Here is a 13,176-nt window from a genome sequence, read left to right on the forward strand (position 1 = left end):
CATTAATTTTCTACTAACCTTCAAAAACAACAATCAGTGTATTGTAAGGGGCCAGAGAAAGGGAAATTAATGATTTTATACCTTGGAAATGTTGTTCTCGAGGCAGGTGGGCAGCTTCATTGAATTTTAATTATCTTGGGGTATATTTCTAGATAGTGATTAAAGTTTATGTGTTTCTTGATTGCTTTGTGGTGGCTTATGACGAAAAGTTCAATTGGTTGTCGCAAGCGAGTTCTAGTTTGAGAAATAATCAAACCAAAGAGGAAAAAGAAAAGAAACGACGTCGGAAAGCCCGGGGTTAGGGCTTATAAGGGGCGCTCTGAACAGACGAAAAGCTATGGGAAAAAGCAAATGTACTGATAAAAGGTAAATGTAGTTTATGTTATTTTCATATGTTCGCTTTTTCGGGTGGATTTACTTCCGTGCATCCATGCATCTTTGCCCTTCCACAGACAATCATCTCTCTTTTGCCAAGCCATGGGAAACAAATAAAATGAAAGGGTTAGAAGAATCTACCCCCAAAGTGACTTTATTTTTTATTTACAACAGACCAAACTTTTATGCCAAGAACAGTGACAGATTGAGACAAATGACAATGTGACCCTTTTTGGAGAGGGAAAATACTTCTTTTTCTCTTACTTGTTCTCTTTAACGTTAGATTACTCGTGTCGTTAAGCAAAGATAACTATATACTATCCAATTAAAGTACCAAGAAAGGTGTTTCTTAGACACAAAAGACCTAAACTATTTTCCTTGACATATTATTAAATACTTTTTTAGCATTCGAAAAAAGCAAATCTGAGGCGTGATCTTTTTCAATTGAAGGGGAAAAAAAAAAAAACGCGGTTGAAAGGAAAAATTTCTAGTAGGCAAAGTAATCGACATTTTTCGATTCCGATAATATTAAGGGGAAAAAAAAATCGTAGTGGCAGAGGCAAAGTTTACTGGAGTTTCCTAAGCATTTGCACTTCGAGCACGATTACTCTTTTTAATTTATGTAATCTATTACTTTTTAACTTCATCCAACAGTTGTATTTTCAGTATCTACACGAGACCTAGGAACATGCAAATCTAAGTGAACCGAAATAAAATAAAGCAACAAAGAAGAAATTGAACTACAAAGAGTATGTTTTCATTTTCTAAGTGATTGAGGAATTTATTAGCATGCAAGTTGTTTTTTTTTTTTTGAAATTGATTTATTACTGCTATTTATTTTCTCTCGTGCTATGATTTAATCCAACAAACGGACTAAAATGTCGGCAAATTATTCACTATCCCAACAATAAAATAGGATAAAATAATTTTCCAATATCCGGTACGTTCTAAGACTTAATTTTATGCGGTATTCCTAGAAATTCCTCAAGCCACGAGGCTAAATGCTGAATATGATCGTTCAAACATAATTAAAAGTAATGGTAATGGGACTTAGTGGCGCCCAATTCGGTCTGTAATCATACGAGTGATAACAAAATCGGACGACCGCGAAGCGCAAGCCCGATTTGTCTGTCTCGAGTACGATTAAAGACCGTATTGGATGAAGCGAAGTCTTATTACTAATTAATCTCAAAATTACAATTTCTGAGTCATGAAGAATAGCCAAGTTATGAAAGAAAGGGGAAATTTGCATTAGAGACTGACAAAGGAGGCGTCGATTAGGATTGGTTGATTTAAACTACAACTTTGAGTGTGATTGGTTGATTAAACTACAACTTTGAAAGTGATTCGCTTATTGCACTGTCCGATAACAAACTGTTACAACTTGACAAGTGAGAAAATAGAAAATAGGAGTTTTTTAAACCAATCACAATCGTGGCAATTGTAATTTTCATAATTAAATTGACGATGAGTTCGCTTCGTTTAATAATCTGAGGTTTATTATGAGGGTCTGTAGTAAACATTGCTGGATGCTGTTTTTTGTTCTTTTTTTACGTTCATGTTTAACCGTCATTTAGCATAGCTCATGTGTTGCGATTTCTTTGTAGATGAATTTTACGTTTCCTCTTCTTGGAGTTATAGCATTTGGTGTTGTGACTTTGCTTGCCTCAGAAGGTTTGTAACCAATAACAGGTTTGCGGGCCTAAGCGGGCCAAAGGAGTACAGATAAATAATGACTCTTAAGCCATACTAGGGAAAATCAATCAGGATAACATATTAAGTATTTATCATATCAACTAAGGTATTATACAAGGATTTCCAGCCCTGAGAAAAGTCGTAACAACACACGTCAAAAAATGTTGTATTTTTTCATGTGTGTTTGATATCGCCAATCAGCTGCTGACACGTCACTTCACCATTCTCCATCCAAGGTCATTTGTAGTAATTTTTTTTTTCGGTTTATGACTGCTAAAACACTGAAAAATCCGTATTGCTTAGAGACAGTGACGTTCAGACTTCCCTGGAAGAGGAGGTAAACCCTTATACTGAAAGATAAACCGAAAGTTATGTATTCAATAATAATAATAATAATAATGATAATAATAATATAATAACTTTATTTCCCGTACAAAATGGATCAGCTAGTACCGTAATAAAAACTGGTATTGACCCATGTGTAGCTATAATAAAATACTCTATAACTTCTATCTCTATTAATAAAATATCGACTACTGGAAAAAAATCAACTATAAAACTAAGTTAGCGAGCAACGAGCAACAATGGCTTTAGTAATGGCATTTCTCGCGGCTACGAACGAAAATCGACAACTGGAAGATTTGTTACAGGCCGATTTTGGCCGTGTACCTGAGAGACTTCTTCTGTCAGTAAGGATCTAGTCAAAACCGAGAATTTCGTTTAGTGAAAATTACGCCCATTGTTTGTTTGTTTGTTTGTTTTTTTTTTGTAATGTTTCAACGCATTTTTTTCATGTTGAGCCTTAGCGCCAACACATTGTGCGATTTTTATTCGGTGTTGTTAATCCTTTTATTTTCATTCATTAATAAATAAGATAAGATTTTTTTTGCCATTAAAAGTCTATTGTGTATATATGATAAACAAAATAATAGACGGTTACTTGCAAATACGAAATTTCTCTTCTCGTGTTCAACTTGCCATCTCTCTCGTTCGCTGCGCTCACTGGTGCGCTATCGAGTTAATCACTCGAAGAAAAATTCCACATCTACGCGCGCCCATGTATTATTCTCTTTGTAATAAATGAAGAAACAACAATTAAACAGGAATAAATTGAAAGATAATTTCCGAGCTTCAGATGAAATCTTCCTTTACTTCATGCAGTTTCCTAATCGGTCAGATGTAGGCAATGTATGCATACTATTTAAAACGAGGGTAAGTGCACATCTATCGTTATGAAAAAGGATTTGTTTATTTTAATACAAAAACATGTTTGGGGCGAGTTTACATGCACAATGAAAGTTTTTCTCTCAACCTCCGAAATGGTCTTTTCCATATGTACATGAATGTGATAATTAGACACTTACTAATAAGTTTCCAAGGAGGATAGTTATATAAGACGTGTTTGAGAGAGTAAACCCTACCTAATTTCTACGCAGTGTCTATGGTGTAGATCTCTATGTACGCACGTCCCAGCATTCATAAAACGATATGTGCAGTTGACTCGAGGAGCTAGAATAGTTCTCGGCTGCGCCTCAAGCAGCTCTTACGCTTCCCGCGAGGATCCATAACTCTCTATTATCTATTGCTCACAATTATTGGTAATTGATAATGAAGAGAATAACTCTTAATAAATAAATGTAACAACTCGAATTTGTTTTTACCCACGTTTGTTTTACCAATGCTAATTTTTTTAGCGATCTCAGCCGGTGCTCATGCATTGGACAGTTTATGCGGATCAATGTCAAGTATCTTTTAAGTACTTTTTATGTTATCATTATTTCAGGGATCATTCTTAGCGTAAACAAATCAGAAGAATACAAACTTCGCATGGACATTTTAAAGTATAAGGAACCCATGGTCCGTCCTGTTGAAAACTACTCTGAAGCCGTCAATGTTTCTTTCTATATGGACGTTTTAAACTTGACAGACCTGGTATGCCATCGCAGATTTATCATTGTTTTGTATGCCAACATAAATCTATCATTGTTTTAACACATATACTGCAAATGATTCCAAACCGAAAAAAGAAACAAACAAACAAAGAAATTAAAACACCGTCAGCCTGCGAGAATAATCTTGCATGTCTCAACGCAATCAATCACAACATTATGTTTAAACCGATTTGCCCGCCCACACATTATCCGGCAGTCACTAACCCATTTTTGTTTGCCAGTCCCTCAAGGTCAAACTTTTAAAACTCATCACATGTTCGTCGGTGTTGTTAACGTTGTTGACTTTTTGTTAGTTTGTTTGTTTGTTTTTTAGGTTATCACAGCCTATCAAGACTTCACCTCACCCTATTAAAGGGTAGAAAAGACATACCCGCCTAGAGGTGTAGATACTGTTACACTGCACTGCTCATTTTTGAATGCCAGTATCTTAGTCTCTCCTTATCATTACTTTAGTGACAATCAACACCGTTTAAAACAAGAAAAAACAGTTTAATTTAAATCATTCGTTTCGTTCCATGGGATTTCGCAGAGTTATTTTGTGTTTGCCTATTACAGGATAATAAGCGCCAGATGCTTGCAACAAATGTCTGGATTTTACAGGTTTGTGTTTACTACATTGCGCTTTACGCAGTCGCTCTTTAGTGCACTTGTATACTTGTGCTTTGCCAAGAATGTCTTTTATTCACTCTTTTATCCAGCTGCTCATTGTTTACGCATTCATTCATGGATTTATTTTTTTGTTTCTTTTAATCATCTATTCATAAATTTCTTACCTTATTCATTAACTTGATCATGACAACAAACGAAAATTTGAACGACTAAACGGAATGCTTACAAATAAATAAACTTATGAGGTAGTAACTATGACAACCACCAGTGCAAAAGTAGAGAGACCTGGGACATCGTTACTTTATTGGATGGTTACCACTTCTCGCTTTCTTTGAACTCATTTCTCTCAGTTGTGGTATCATTAAAATTTTGCAGAGGTGGCAGAATCCGTTCCTCGAATGGAAGAAAGAAGATTATGGAGGTATTGATCAGATCCTCGTGAGCCCAACGGAAATATGGGTGCCAGACATTGTCCTTTACAACAAGTAAACTACTTTTGGGTTTTAAATTGTTTATGAGTGTCATTTTCGATCCCATGCTTGCACACTTATGACTTTTGAGTACATCCATCAATCAATAAATCGATCAATGCAGGCACACAGCCAGAAATTTGTCCGTTATAAAGTGCATCAATCAATCAGTTAATAATCGGCAGCCGTCAGTCATTAATTGAAAATAAATGAATTGAGCAGAGAGTTATTTATAATATTTCTTGTTTTCTTGCCCTGTAGTGGCGATAAACAGGTTCGGAAAGCTGGTCACACTGAACTGTTCAAGAACTGGGTCGCAGTTAATAGCACTGGAGGGTGTAGTTGGGGATCCATGGCAAATCTTGAGAGTAGTTGCAGCGTGGAGGTCAGCTCGTTTCCTTTCGATGAGCAGGAGTGTTCTCTTACTTTTGCTTCAGCGAGTTATGGAAGTAATATGCTGGAAATTCATTCCATACGCCCTTTAGGTAGCAGTCTGGCATTTGTTTATTGTTTGTTTACTTGTAAACGAGTTTCTGGTTATGCTTTCCTTTATACATTTATTGTGAGAAATTCATCCTTTAGCGCGAATGTCTTGAGAGTTGAATTGAAAGTGATAAGTGCCCTTTTATTCCCTTTTTGTTTTGTTTTGTTTTTTAATCTTTCGACTTTTTTTTCTAGGAAAACAAGATAAGAGCGAACATCTCGATGAGGATGGGGAATGGGAGTTTAAACGCATGTACGTGCATATTTCGAGGAAGATATCTCAACGACATGAAGATGCAAGGCTGGAATACCCTCGTATCACATACACACTAAAGATCAAACGGAGGCCCCTTTATTATATCATGCTGATGATTATACCTTGCGTCCTTTGTACCCTGTTGGTTCTGGCCAGTTTCGCTATTCCTCCAGAAAATGGTGAACGGATTGGTTTTTGCTCCACCGTCATGCTTTCAATCAGTGTTTATCTCCTTATCATGGCTGATATGCTCCCAGAAAAGTCGGATACGTTGCCAGTTCTTGGTGTCTACTACACCATCACTATGTTTGAGATAGCCCTGGCATTGATTGGTACGATTATTGTTTTGAGGATCTACCATTCAGCAAGTGAACCACCCAACTGTTTTAAAACTCTGCATAAGAAGCGCAAAGCCAAGAAATTAAAGAAAATAAGAGTTGGAGGAAAGTGGATGATGACAAAACTCCTCAGAGGCAATGCCGTAACAAACAATAGCAATCCAGTTGGAGGTGATGCAGAACCGAATATTACTCAGGTCCCAGTTGATACGGAGCCACAGGAGACAGAGGTAAAGGGCGACGGAAATGGCATTGAGCTCACAGAAGATGACAATCAAAAAATCTGGCGTTCAATTGCTGTTACTTGTGATCGCATTTTTTTCTGGCTCTTTTCGATCATTTTCATCGGGTCCACTGCATATGTGATAGCGAATCGTGGTAACTTTGCGGTTTTGTTTGATAAGAACATCTAATCTTTTTTTTTTTTTTTTTTTTTTTTTACGTGGACGGGACTTCTTCCAACTGTTGTGCTTTATTTATATGGCTACATAAGCGACCTTATGTTTTTTAGTAATTTTGCTAGAGTATACATACACTTGGATACCTAGCGACAACAGGGATTATAATGAACTTATTACCAATCTAGTCTGGGCATTCTGCGCCTTTTTGACGACAACTGGAATGAAATAAGGATTGCTGAGTTCTCAGGTTCTCTATGTTGAAGCGTAATTAGTTACAGCAGTAGCCTCGGGCTGTAGTCGCATTGTAGCTGCTGATCAATATTTATCATGTTATGCTTAAGCTTCAAAATTTAAAGTTTTCTAAAAGCATTAGCACTAGTTACTTTTATAGAAACAAATAAGGGTGAAAACTGCTCCAAATAGTTCATGTCAGTTACCATGTGTCGCTGGCAATGTATGTAAGCAAAACCTGAGATATCGTTAACATGTCTATTGATGTGAGAGCGGATGCAGACTGTTGAAGTTATAGGAGTAATCCCTGGGCAATAATTTAAAACACGATCACAGAAGCATTAAACGGAAATGTCTACTTGCGTTAAAATAAAAAAGAAAAATAAGAAAAAAAAATCATTTTTTAGAAGTCTTGGATTTATTTAAAGGAGGAATATGATCTCAAAATCTGAATTACTATCTGTGTTGTGTTAGCTTTATGCTCGGTTTTGTCGCTTAAAAATTGTAGTTCTCGGAAAGTTATTTATTAAATTGGCTGTTCCACAACCTCTCTATTTGAAAAGAAGGTTTTCCCACAGAGGTGCCATGTTGCCGGTTGATCCGATCAACAGCTCCCTTAAGCGAATTTGAAAATGAACTACGTCCTTATTGCTTTTGAATGAGACTAGGCATCCTAGAAAGGCAGTTCAAATGTTATGATTGGTTTTTATTCCTATGATACTGTATTAATTATCCGTTAGTTCAGCTAGGCACAATGAGATAGTTTATACTCTTACATTGTGTTGATTTTTCCGTGTATAAATCAAGTCATCTATGTTTATGTCATTTTTATCTCATATTGGCAGTTAATTGGCGGTAAATTTTACAAATTCCCCGAACCCTTTTTACCCCCCAAAACCACGTGCTCCTCCCGACATCCTTCCCTCCCTCCTCTCCCAGGTGACAAATAAAGACTGGATCCCAACTCCTTTCTCTCATTCATGGTCTTCGTTGAGTTGTCATTTAAGATAACACCACGCGTTGCTCTTGTCGCCTTTGTTTTGTTTTTTGGACGATCCAATAATGCCTATCTTATTCCCACAACCATTCTTTTTTGTTTGCATTGGAAATCGAATGGTTGCATCAATGAGCCATCCACGTCTGGAAAGCAAAAGGAGAAAAAATGTTGGCAAACGCAACTTATAAATGGCAACGAGATTCTGTAAGCTAGTATTATTTACATGTAGACACGTAATAGCCATGACAAATGCATACAAACAAGTGAGCAGCAACCTACGCGCATCTTTCAAGACCAGCCTGCCAAGCTTTGTGCAGCTGACTGTATGTGGCCAACATAGCTCCGTGTAAAGCACAAAGACGCTTTGCGTCGTAAAAGGTCAGTTTGTATCTTCCAGCGTAGGTTTGAAATACTCGCTCTGTAGGAAGCGTCTTTCCCATGATGTTCGTATCTAAATAAAAAAAATTACCCATAGCATCGAATATTTAAGCGTGAGAAATCATTGTTACAATTTCGCCTCTGTTTTTATAGTTTTTTTTCTCCTTTTTTTTTTTCAAAGAATTTCGGAATTTATGAATGAATGGGAAAGAGGGGATAACGATCAAATAGAAAAGTTCTCGTATGTACTTGTATGAGTTCTCAGTATATTACCAAAGATAGTAGGCAAAAGACAAAAAGCCCTTATATTAAACTTTAAGGAATATGTCTCATTATATCATTACCTTTGCGTGATGTTGGGATGGCAATAGCGTTTTAAACCTATTACGTTTACCTATTAAAAGAACGCACGCACTGTTCGCAAAGAGTAGGGCACGTAGTGCCCGGTGTTGTGGTCTATCTCGATTTGTGCCGTCGTAGGTCTGGGTGGGTGAGGTGTGATCACAATGGACTGAAGCGGCTGCCAGAGGCGCCTTTAATATGCTGACGTTCGATCTCACCTCTCTGGTTCCTCCGCAATTCAGCCCTTGGCTGCAAGTGAGGAAATTGGCACCATTCATCTATCTATCTATCCATCTATCGTATAATTAGTAAGGTGATAATTCGTTAATTAGATATACAGTATCCCGTAAGCTTTCTTCCTCGTTAAGCCAAAAAAATTAAGGCAAAGCAACTTTCACTAGACTTACCAACGTTACACTTATCGTCAATAAATGGCAGCGCTATAACTTCTGGGAGACACTGACAGGAAAATTCATCCAATCGTGAACCAAGAGTGCAAGTCCCTCCATTACTACATGGGCTGTTGTTACATGTAGATAGGCTTGAAATAAACTAAATTCTAATCAGATTAGAGAGGAGTAACTTCAAAACCAAAAGATATACTTGGTACTAATTTGGATGCAAAGACCCGATAAGTTCTGGAATAAGCTCTGTGATCATGCAGTTTTGAGCAGCTGCAAGTTGGTCTAGGCTTATTTTCCCATCCATAATGCAAAGGATTGGGGAAAGCGGTATAATCTTCCGATCGTCTCATCTAGCAGACTTTAGCTGGGATTAGAAGGCTGAATTTTATATGTTTCTTGCTTTCAAAAGGCGAAATACGCATGCAGAGGTGAGGTAATGGTAATACAGGGTAGTTGCTTTAGAATAAGTTATGGGCCTTGAACAAAAGGTTTCACAATAAGTTGCATAACAACTGTTGTTCTGGAAGGTTCAGCTATCAATGAGGTATGTCCTCCTTTTAAGATCTGTTTCGAGTTAAGTTTACGAGTCAGTTTCCAGAGGAGGGATAAACTAAGACATTTTTTAGAGTTCCTCCATGGCCTAGAATGGTGGGATTTACTCTCCGAAGTTTTAGCCTAGTACAGTCACTATATTGTAATTTTTCAGGAGTTATGCTGATTTATGTCGATTCCCTGGATTGTTAATCTCATTTTCAGTGTTTTCATAGTAAGCTATAGAGGCAGATGTCAAAAACTTACCTCAGCAGACGTGCCGAAATAATCAAAGCTAGGATCTCCTTGCGTTCTTTGTGGATCCGAACACCTTTCCGAGTCACTCAACTCATAACTATAAAACCCATCGTGAGAAGTTTTAGCAATATTAAACGAGAGACAAGCGGATGGACCATGCTCCAGGCAATGGAAGACACACTCGAAAATGTCCTTGACTTTTCTTGTTGATGTTAAATCTCCAACCAAGACCATATCCGCCATTTTGTAAAATTGCCTATCGTGCTTGATTAGGTGCTGAGCGAAACCAAGTGGTTTTATCATTATGACAAGAAAGATCAGCAAAATGGTGAAGCTTTTTGTGAAATACATAATTATCGAAGGTGGAAGGTTGACCGTAAAAAAAAAAAACTGTGGACACAGCGAAACGTGGTAATTGATTGAGCAGTTTGACGTTACCTATTTAAAGAGACGTTGCTTTAACGCAGCATGCTGCCAGAGTCAATTATACCACCAGGATGATTGTGTAAGAAGAAATAAAATTTTTCCATCATCAAAACTGCCTGTATGTCTTTGAGTAAGAGAAGATAAGATCGTTCTCTTTTCTTTCCTTTTGGTCTAACGAAACACCAATAAACAAACACTAAACTACTTCTGAGACCCTTCGGGTCGAATCTAAACCTAAAATTATCTCGAAATCCTTCGGAACGGCTAAGTAGCTCGAGAGCCAAGAAACACTCTGCTACAGAATTATATAACACTTTACGATAACTACTAATTGCGGACGAAGATATTTCGGCAAAGAATGTCACTAGGTCGCGTACGTTACGCGACAACATCAAAAGTTATTACATAAGTGTCTTCGCTGGTTTTTTTTTTACAATTTCTTTAACACCTTTCGCACAGTCCTATTTTGTAATCAGTCTTTTCAACACTTTTTTTTTTTTGCTTTTTTCGACAACACCTATCGTTTTTAGGTTCACGTTCACCTTGAACGCTTTAGGGCATTTGTTCAAAGTTGTCTAGGACACTGCACCTCGGCTTTTGAAGAGAGAAATCATAAAAGCTCTCCACAATAACTAAATATAATGCCTGCCTACAATGGAAAATGAAAGTGTCACACTGTGTTTTAAAGTGACATAATTGATTTTCGGATTAAACCCAAGAGCAATGATGCACGCTAAGAATCAATTTTTTTTTTAAATTAAGCATTACGAATTTTAAGCAGTTTGTTTTCCAGGACTATGAAACCTTTGAGTGCTTGATATTTACTCCTATGTTAAAAACAGAAGTAGTAAAATCTGTTCTTTGCGAAAAAAGTCGGGCCGAAAAGAAAATTTGATTAAACAAACTTAATAGAAATTGGCTATCAGCAGGACTCTTATAGTCCGCGATTTTGTTCAGTGGTAATAACAACTTATTACTGATTTGTTTTAGATCCCACAATTGCTACACACGAGAAAATCTATTTACGAACTTACACTGATGGTTTTTGGTAATTTTGGGCACGTTTGTAGTGAAACTTTTGCCCAATTGAAAGGGCTGTTGGTGTTGGAAATCTTGAGGATAAGGAAAAGTGTTTTTCAATTAAGCGGAGAAATGATTCAGCGAACTGGGCAACAGAATACATTTTGCGCGCATGAAAGCGATCTTCGCACGAACAAACACTGTTTAAGCATTAGAGAAAATAAGGCCTGAAAAAAAATTAGTCTTCTACGGCCCATAACCTTTGCGATACCGGTGTTGGTTCGTAATAGATCCGTGAAGGGATGAATCAATGACTGCGAATATACGAAAATCATATATGTGAACTGCGGTTATTAAGAAATGAATATGAAAGTGATCTTCTTAGTAAGGAATACTAATTAAGCAGTAAGCTTGTTACCTCAATTGGTTGAGCATGCATGTAAACAGAGTTTTCTTATTAATGAAACTATGACACAATTCTAGTTTTGCGATTCCGTAGAGAAGCTTATTCTTACAGTTTTGGATTCAAATTTACTGAAAACTCTGTCTTAGACAACACCATGTTGAGCCATGTTCGACAAACTTTCTCAACAAGCCGCTTACTTAAGAAATGCAACTCTGACTCCTCTTTAGTCTCTCTGAGTTCTGCTTGAGAAGGTAAAAACCACAAAATAAGAATTCTATACGCAAATAATGTTTCATTCTATTTTTTTTTTGTTCTCTGTCAACCAGACCAGCAGCTGTTTGTGAGCCGCGCGTCATGGTTTAGAGTGTGCCGATGTGCAGATGTTGTCTTGGTTACCCATCTCTCCTAAAATCGTTCTTTTCGCGACACTTTTATTTAAAACACCAAGCGTTGTAGGTGTGGGTTTTGGATATTGGTGAAGAAGAGCCGATGACGCCAACTTTATTTCCACAACCTTCCCTTTTCGTCTGCATTGGGAAGCGCGCGGTGGCATCAATTAACCATCCATACCTGAATTTCAAGAAAATTACCAAAAATAAGTTAGTACCTAATGAAATATTTCAAAACGTGAAGAAGCTCTAAATAACGTAGCATAACGAATTAACAAATCAAAAACCGTGTAACAAAAGTGTCCTCTGATCAGAGGTGCATTAACAAGTCAATACAATGTCTTAGAATAAAGAAGATTTAGTCTTATTGGGGTCCCATTCACTGAGAACAGAGCATACGTTTTATAAGCACCTTATCAATTTTCTGCGTGCTCTACTTTCGGCTATCAAAATAAACTGTTAGTATGATACCTATAGATGAAGATTTTGCTACAGAAGTTTTGCTCACAACTTGAGACAATTCCCATCAGCATTTCCTTGAGGGATGGAGAAGAACGAGCCGGTACAAAGACGAAGTGAAAGGGGAAGAAAAAAAGTAAACATTTACTTACGCGCATGTTTCAGCACCAGCGTTCCAGGCCTTGTGTAGTTGGCTGTATGTGGCCAATTGTGCTCCTTGAAGTGCACATAAACGTTTGGCATTTTCATAGTTTAGCTTATATCTGCCTGTTTTAGTATGAAACACTCCTTCCACAGATTTGTAGCGAACCATCTTCTTCGTGTCTTTGAATGTGATATAGAAAACAGAAGAAAATAATAATAATGCGGTGTTTTCGGTATATGTCTCATAGTTATGGGATTTTACAAGGGAAAGCGTTCAAAAAATTATTACGTAGCGTAATGCAACGAGCAAACAATGGAAAAAAGGTCATATTCGAAAATCAAAGGGGTTTTCGACGATATTAAGTTATAGAATCCCCATAGGAACCAAACTTGGTAATCCCAGCAAATAAGTCTTGATTTCGGTGGTTTCTTTTTGTTCTAATCCACAACTTCAAACCTCTTACCAATATTACAGTTGTTGTCAATAAACGGAAGCACGGTCACTTGTGGAAGGCACTGGCAGGAAAATTCACCAGACCGCTTGCCTTGGGTGCACGTCCCTCCATTACTACACGGATTACTAGAACATGGGGATATCCTGAAAAGAGACTA

The 13,176-nt window shown here is 37.2% G+C and overlaps 1 protein-coding gene and 1 long non-coding RNA gene across 4 annotated transcripts; one reads left to right on the plus strand and one right to left on the minus strand.

Annotated features, from left to right (window-relative positions):
• Positions 1 to 1,986: 1,986 nt before the first annotated feature.
• Positions 1,987 to 7,356, plus strand: LOC131768492 (neuronal acetylcholine receptor subunit alpha-5). Of its 3 annotated transcripts, XM_066161307.1 has the most exons (6): positions 1,987 to 2,049; positions 3,854 to 4,002; positions 4,578 to 4,622; positions 5,007 to 5,116; positions 5,363 to 5,586; positions 5,780 to 7,356. In XM_066161307.1, the coding sequence occupies exons 2-6, from the start codon at positions 3,898 to 3,900 to the stop codon at positions 6,589 to 6,591; spliced, it is 1,296 nt and encodes a 431-aa protein (XP_066017404.1). In that variant the 5' UTR covers positions 1,987 to 2,049; positions 3,854 to 3,897; the 3' UTR covers positions 6,592 to 7,356. The 3 variants fall into 3 exon arrangements, with proteins under 3 accessions (XP_066017404.1, XP_058940201.2, XP_066017405.1); XM_059084218.2 differs by lacking the exon at positions 1,987 to 2,049 and having other exon boundaries at positions 3,663 to 4,002; XM_066161308.1 differs by lacking the exons at positions 1,987 to 2,049; positions 3,854 to 4,002; positions 4,578 to 4,622 and having other exon boundaries at positions 4,943 to 5,052.
• Positions 7,357 to 7,734: 378 nt separating this feature from the next.
• LOC131768505 (uncharacterized) lies at positions 7,735 to 9,250 on the minus strand. The gene is made up of 3 exons (XR_009338987.2): positions 8,935 to 9,250; positions 8,087 to 8,258; positions 7,735 to 7,950 (listed from the first exon to the last, which is right to left on the minus strand). It is a non-coding gene; the product is annotated as an uncharacterized lncRNA (long non-coding RNA).
• Between the last annotated feature and the right edge of the window lie 3,926 nt (positions 9,251 to 13,176).

This window comes from Pocillopora verrucosa, chromosome 14 (assembly GCF_036669915.1).
Source record: "Pocillopora verrucosa isolate sample1 chromosome 14, ASM3666991v2, whole genome shotgun sequence".
Classification (NCBI taxonomy): domain Eukaryota; kingdom Metazoa; phylum Cnidaria; class Anthozoa; order Scleractinia; family Pocilloporidae; genus Pocillopora; species Pocillopora verrucosa.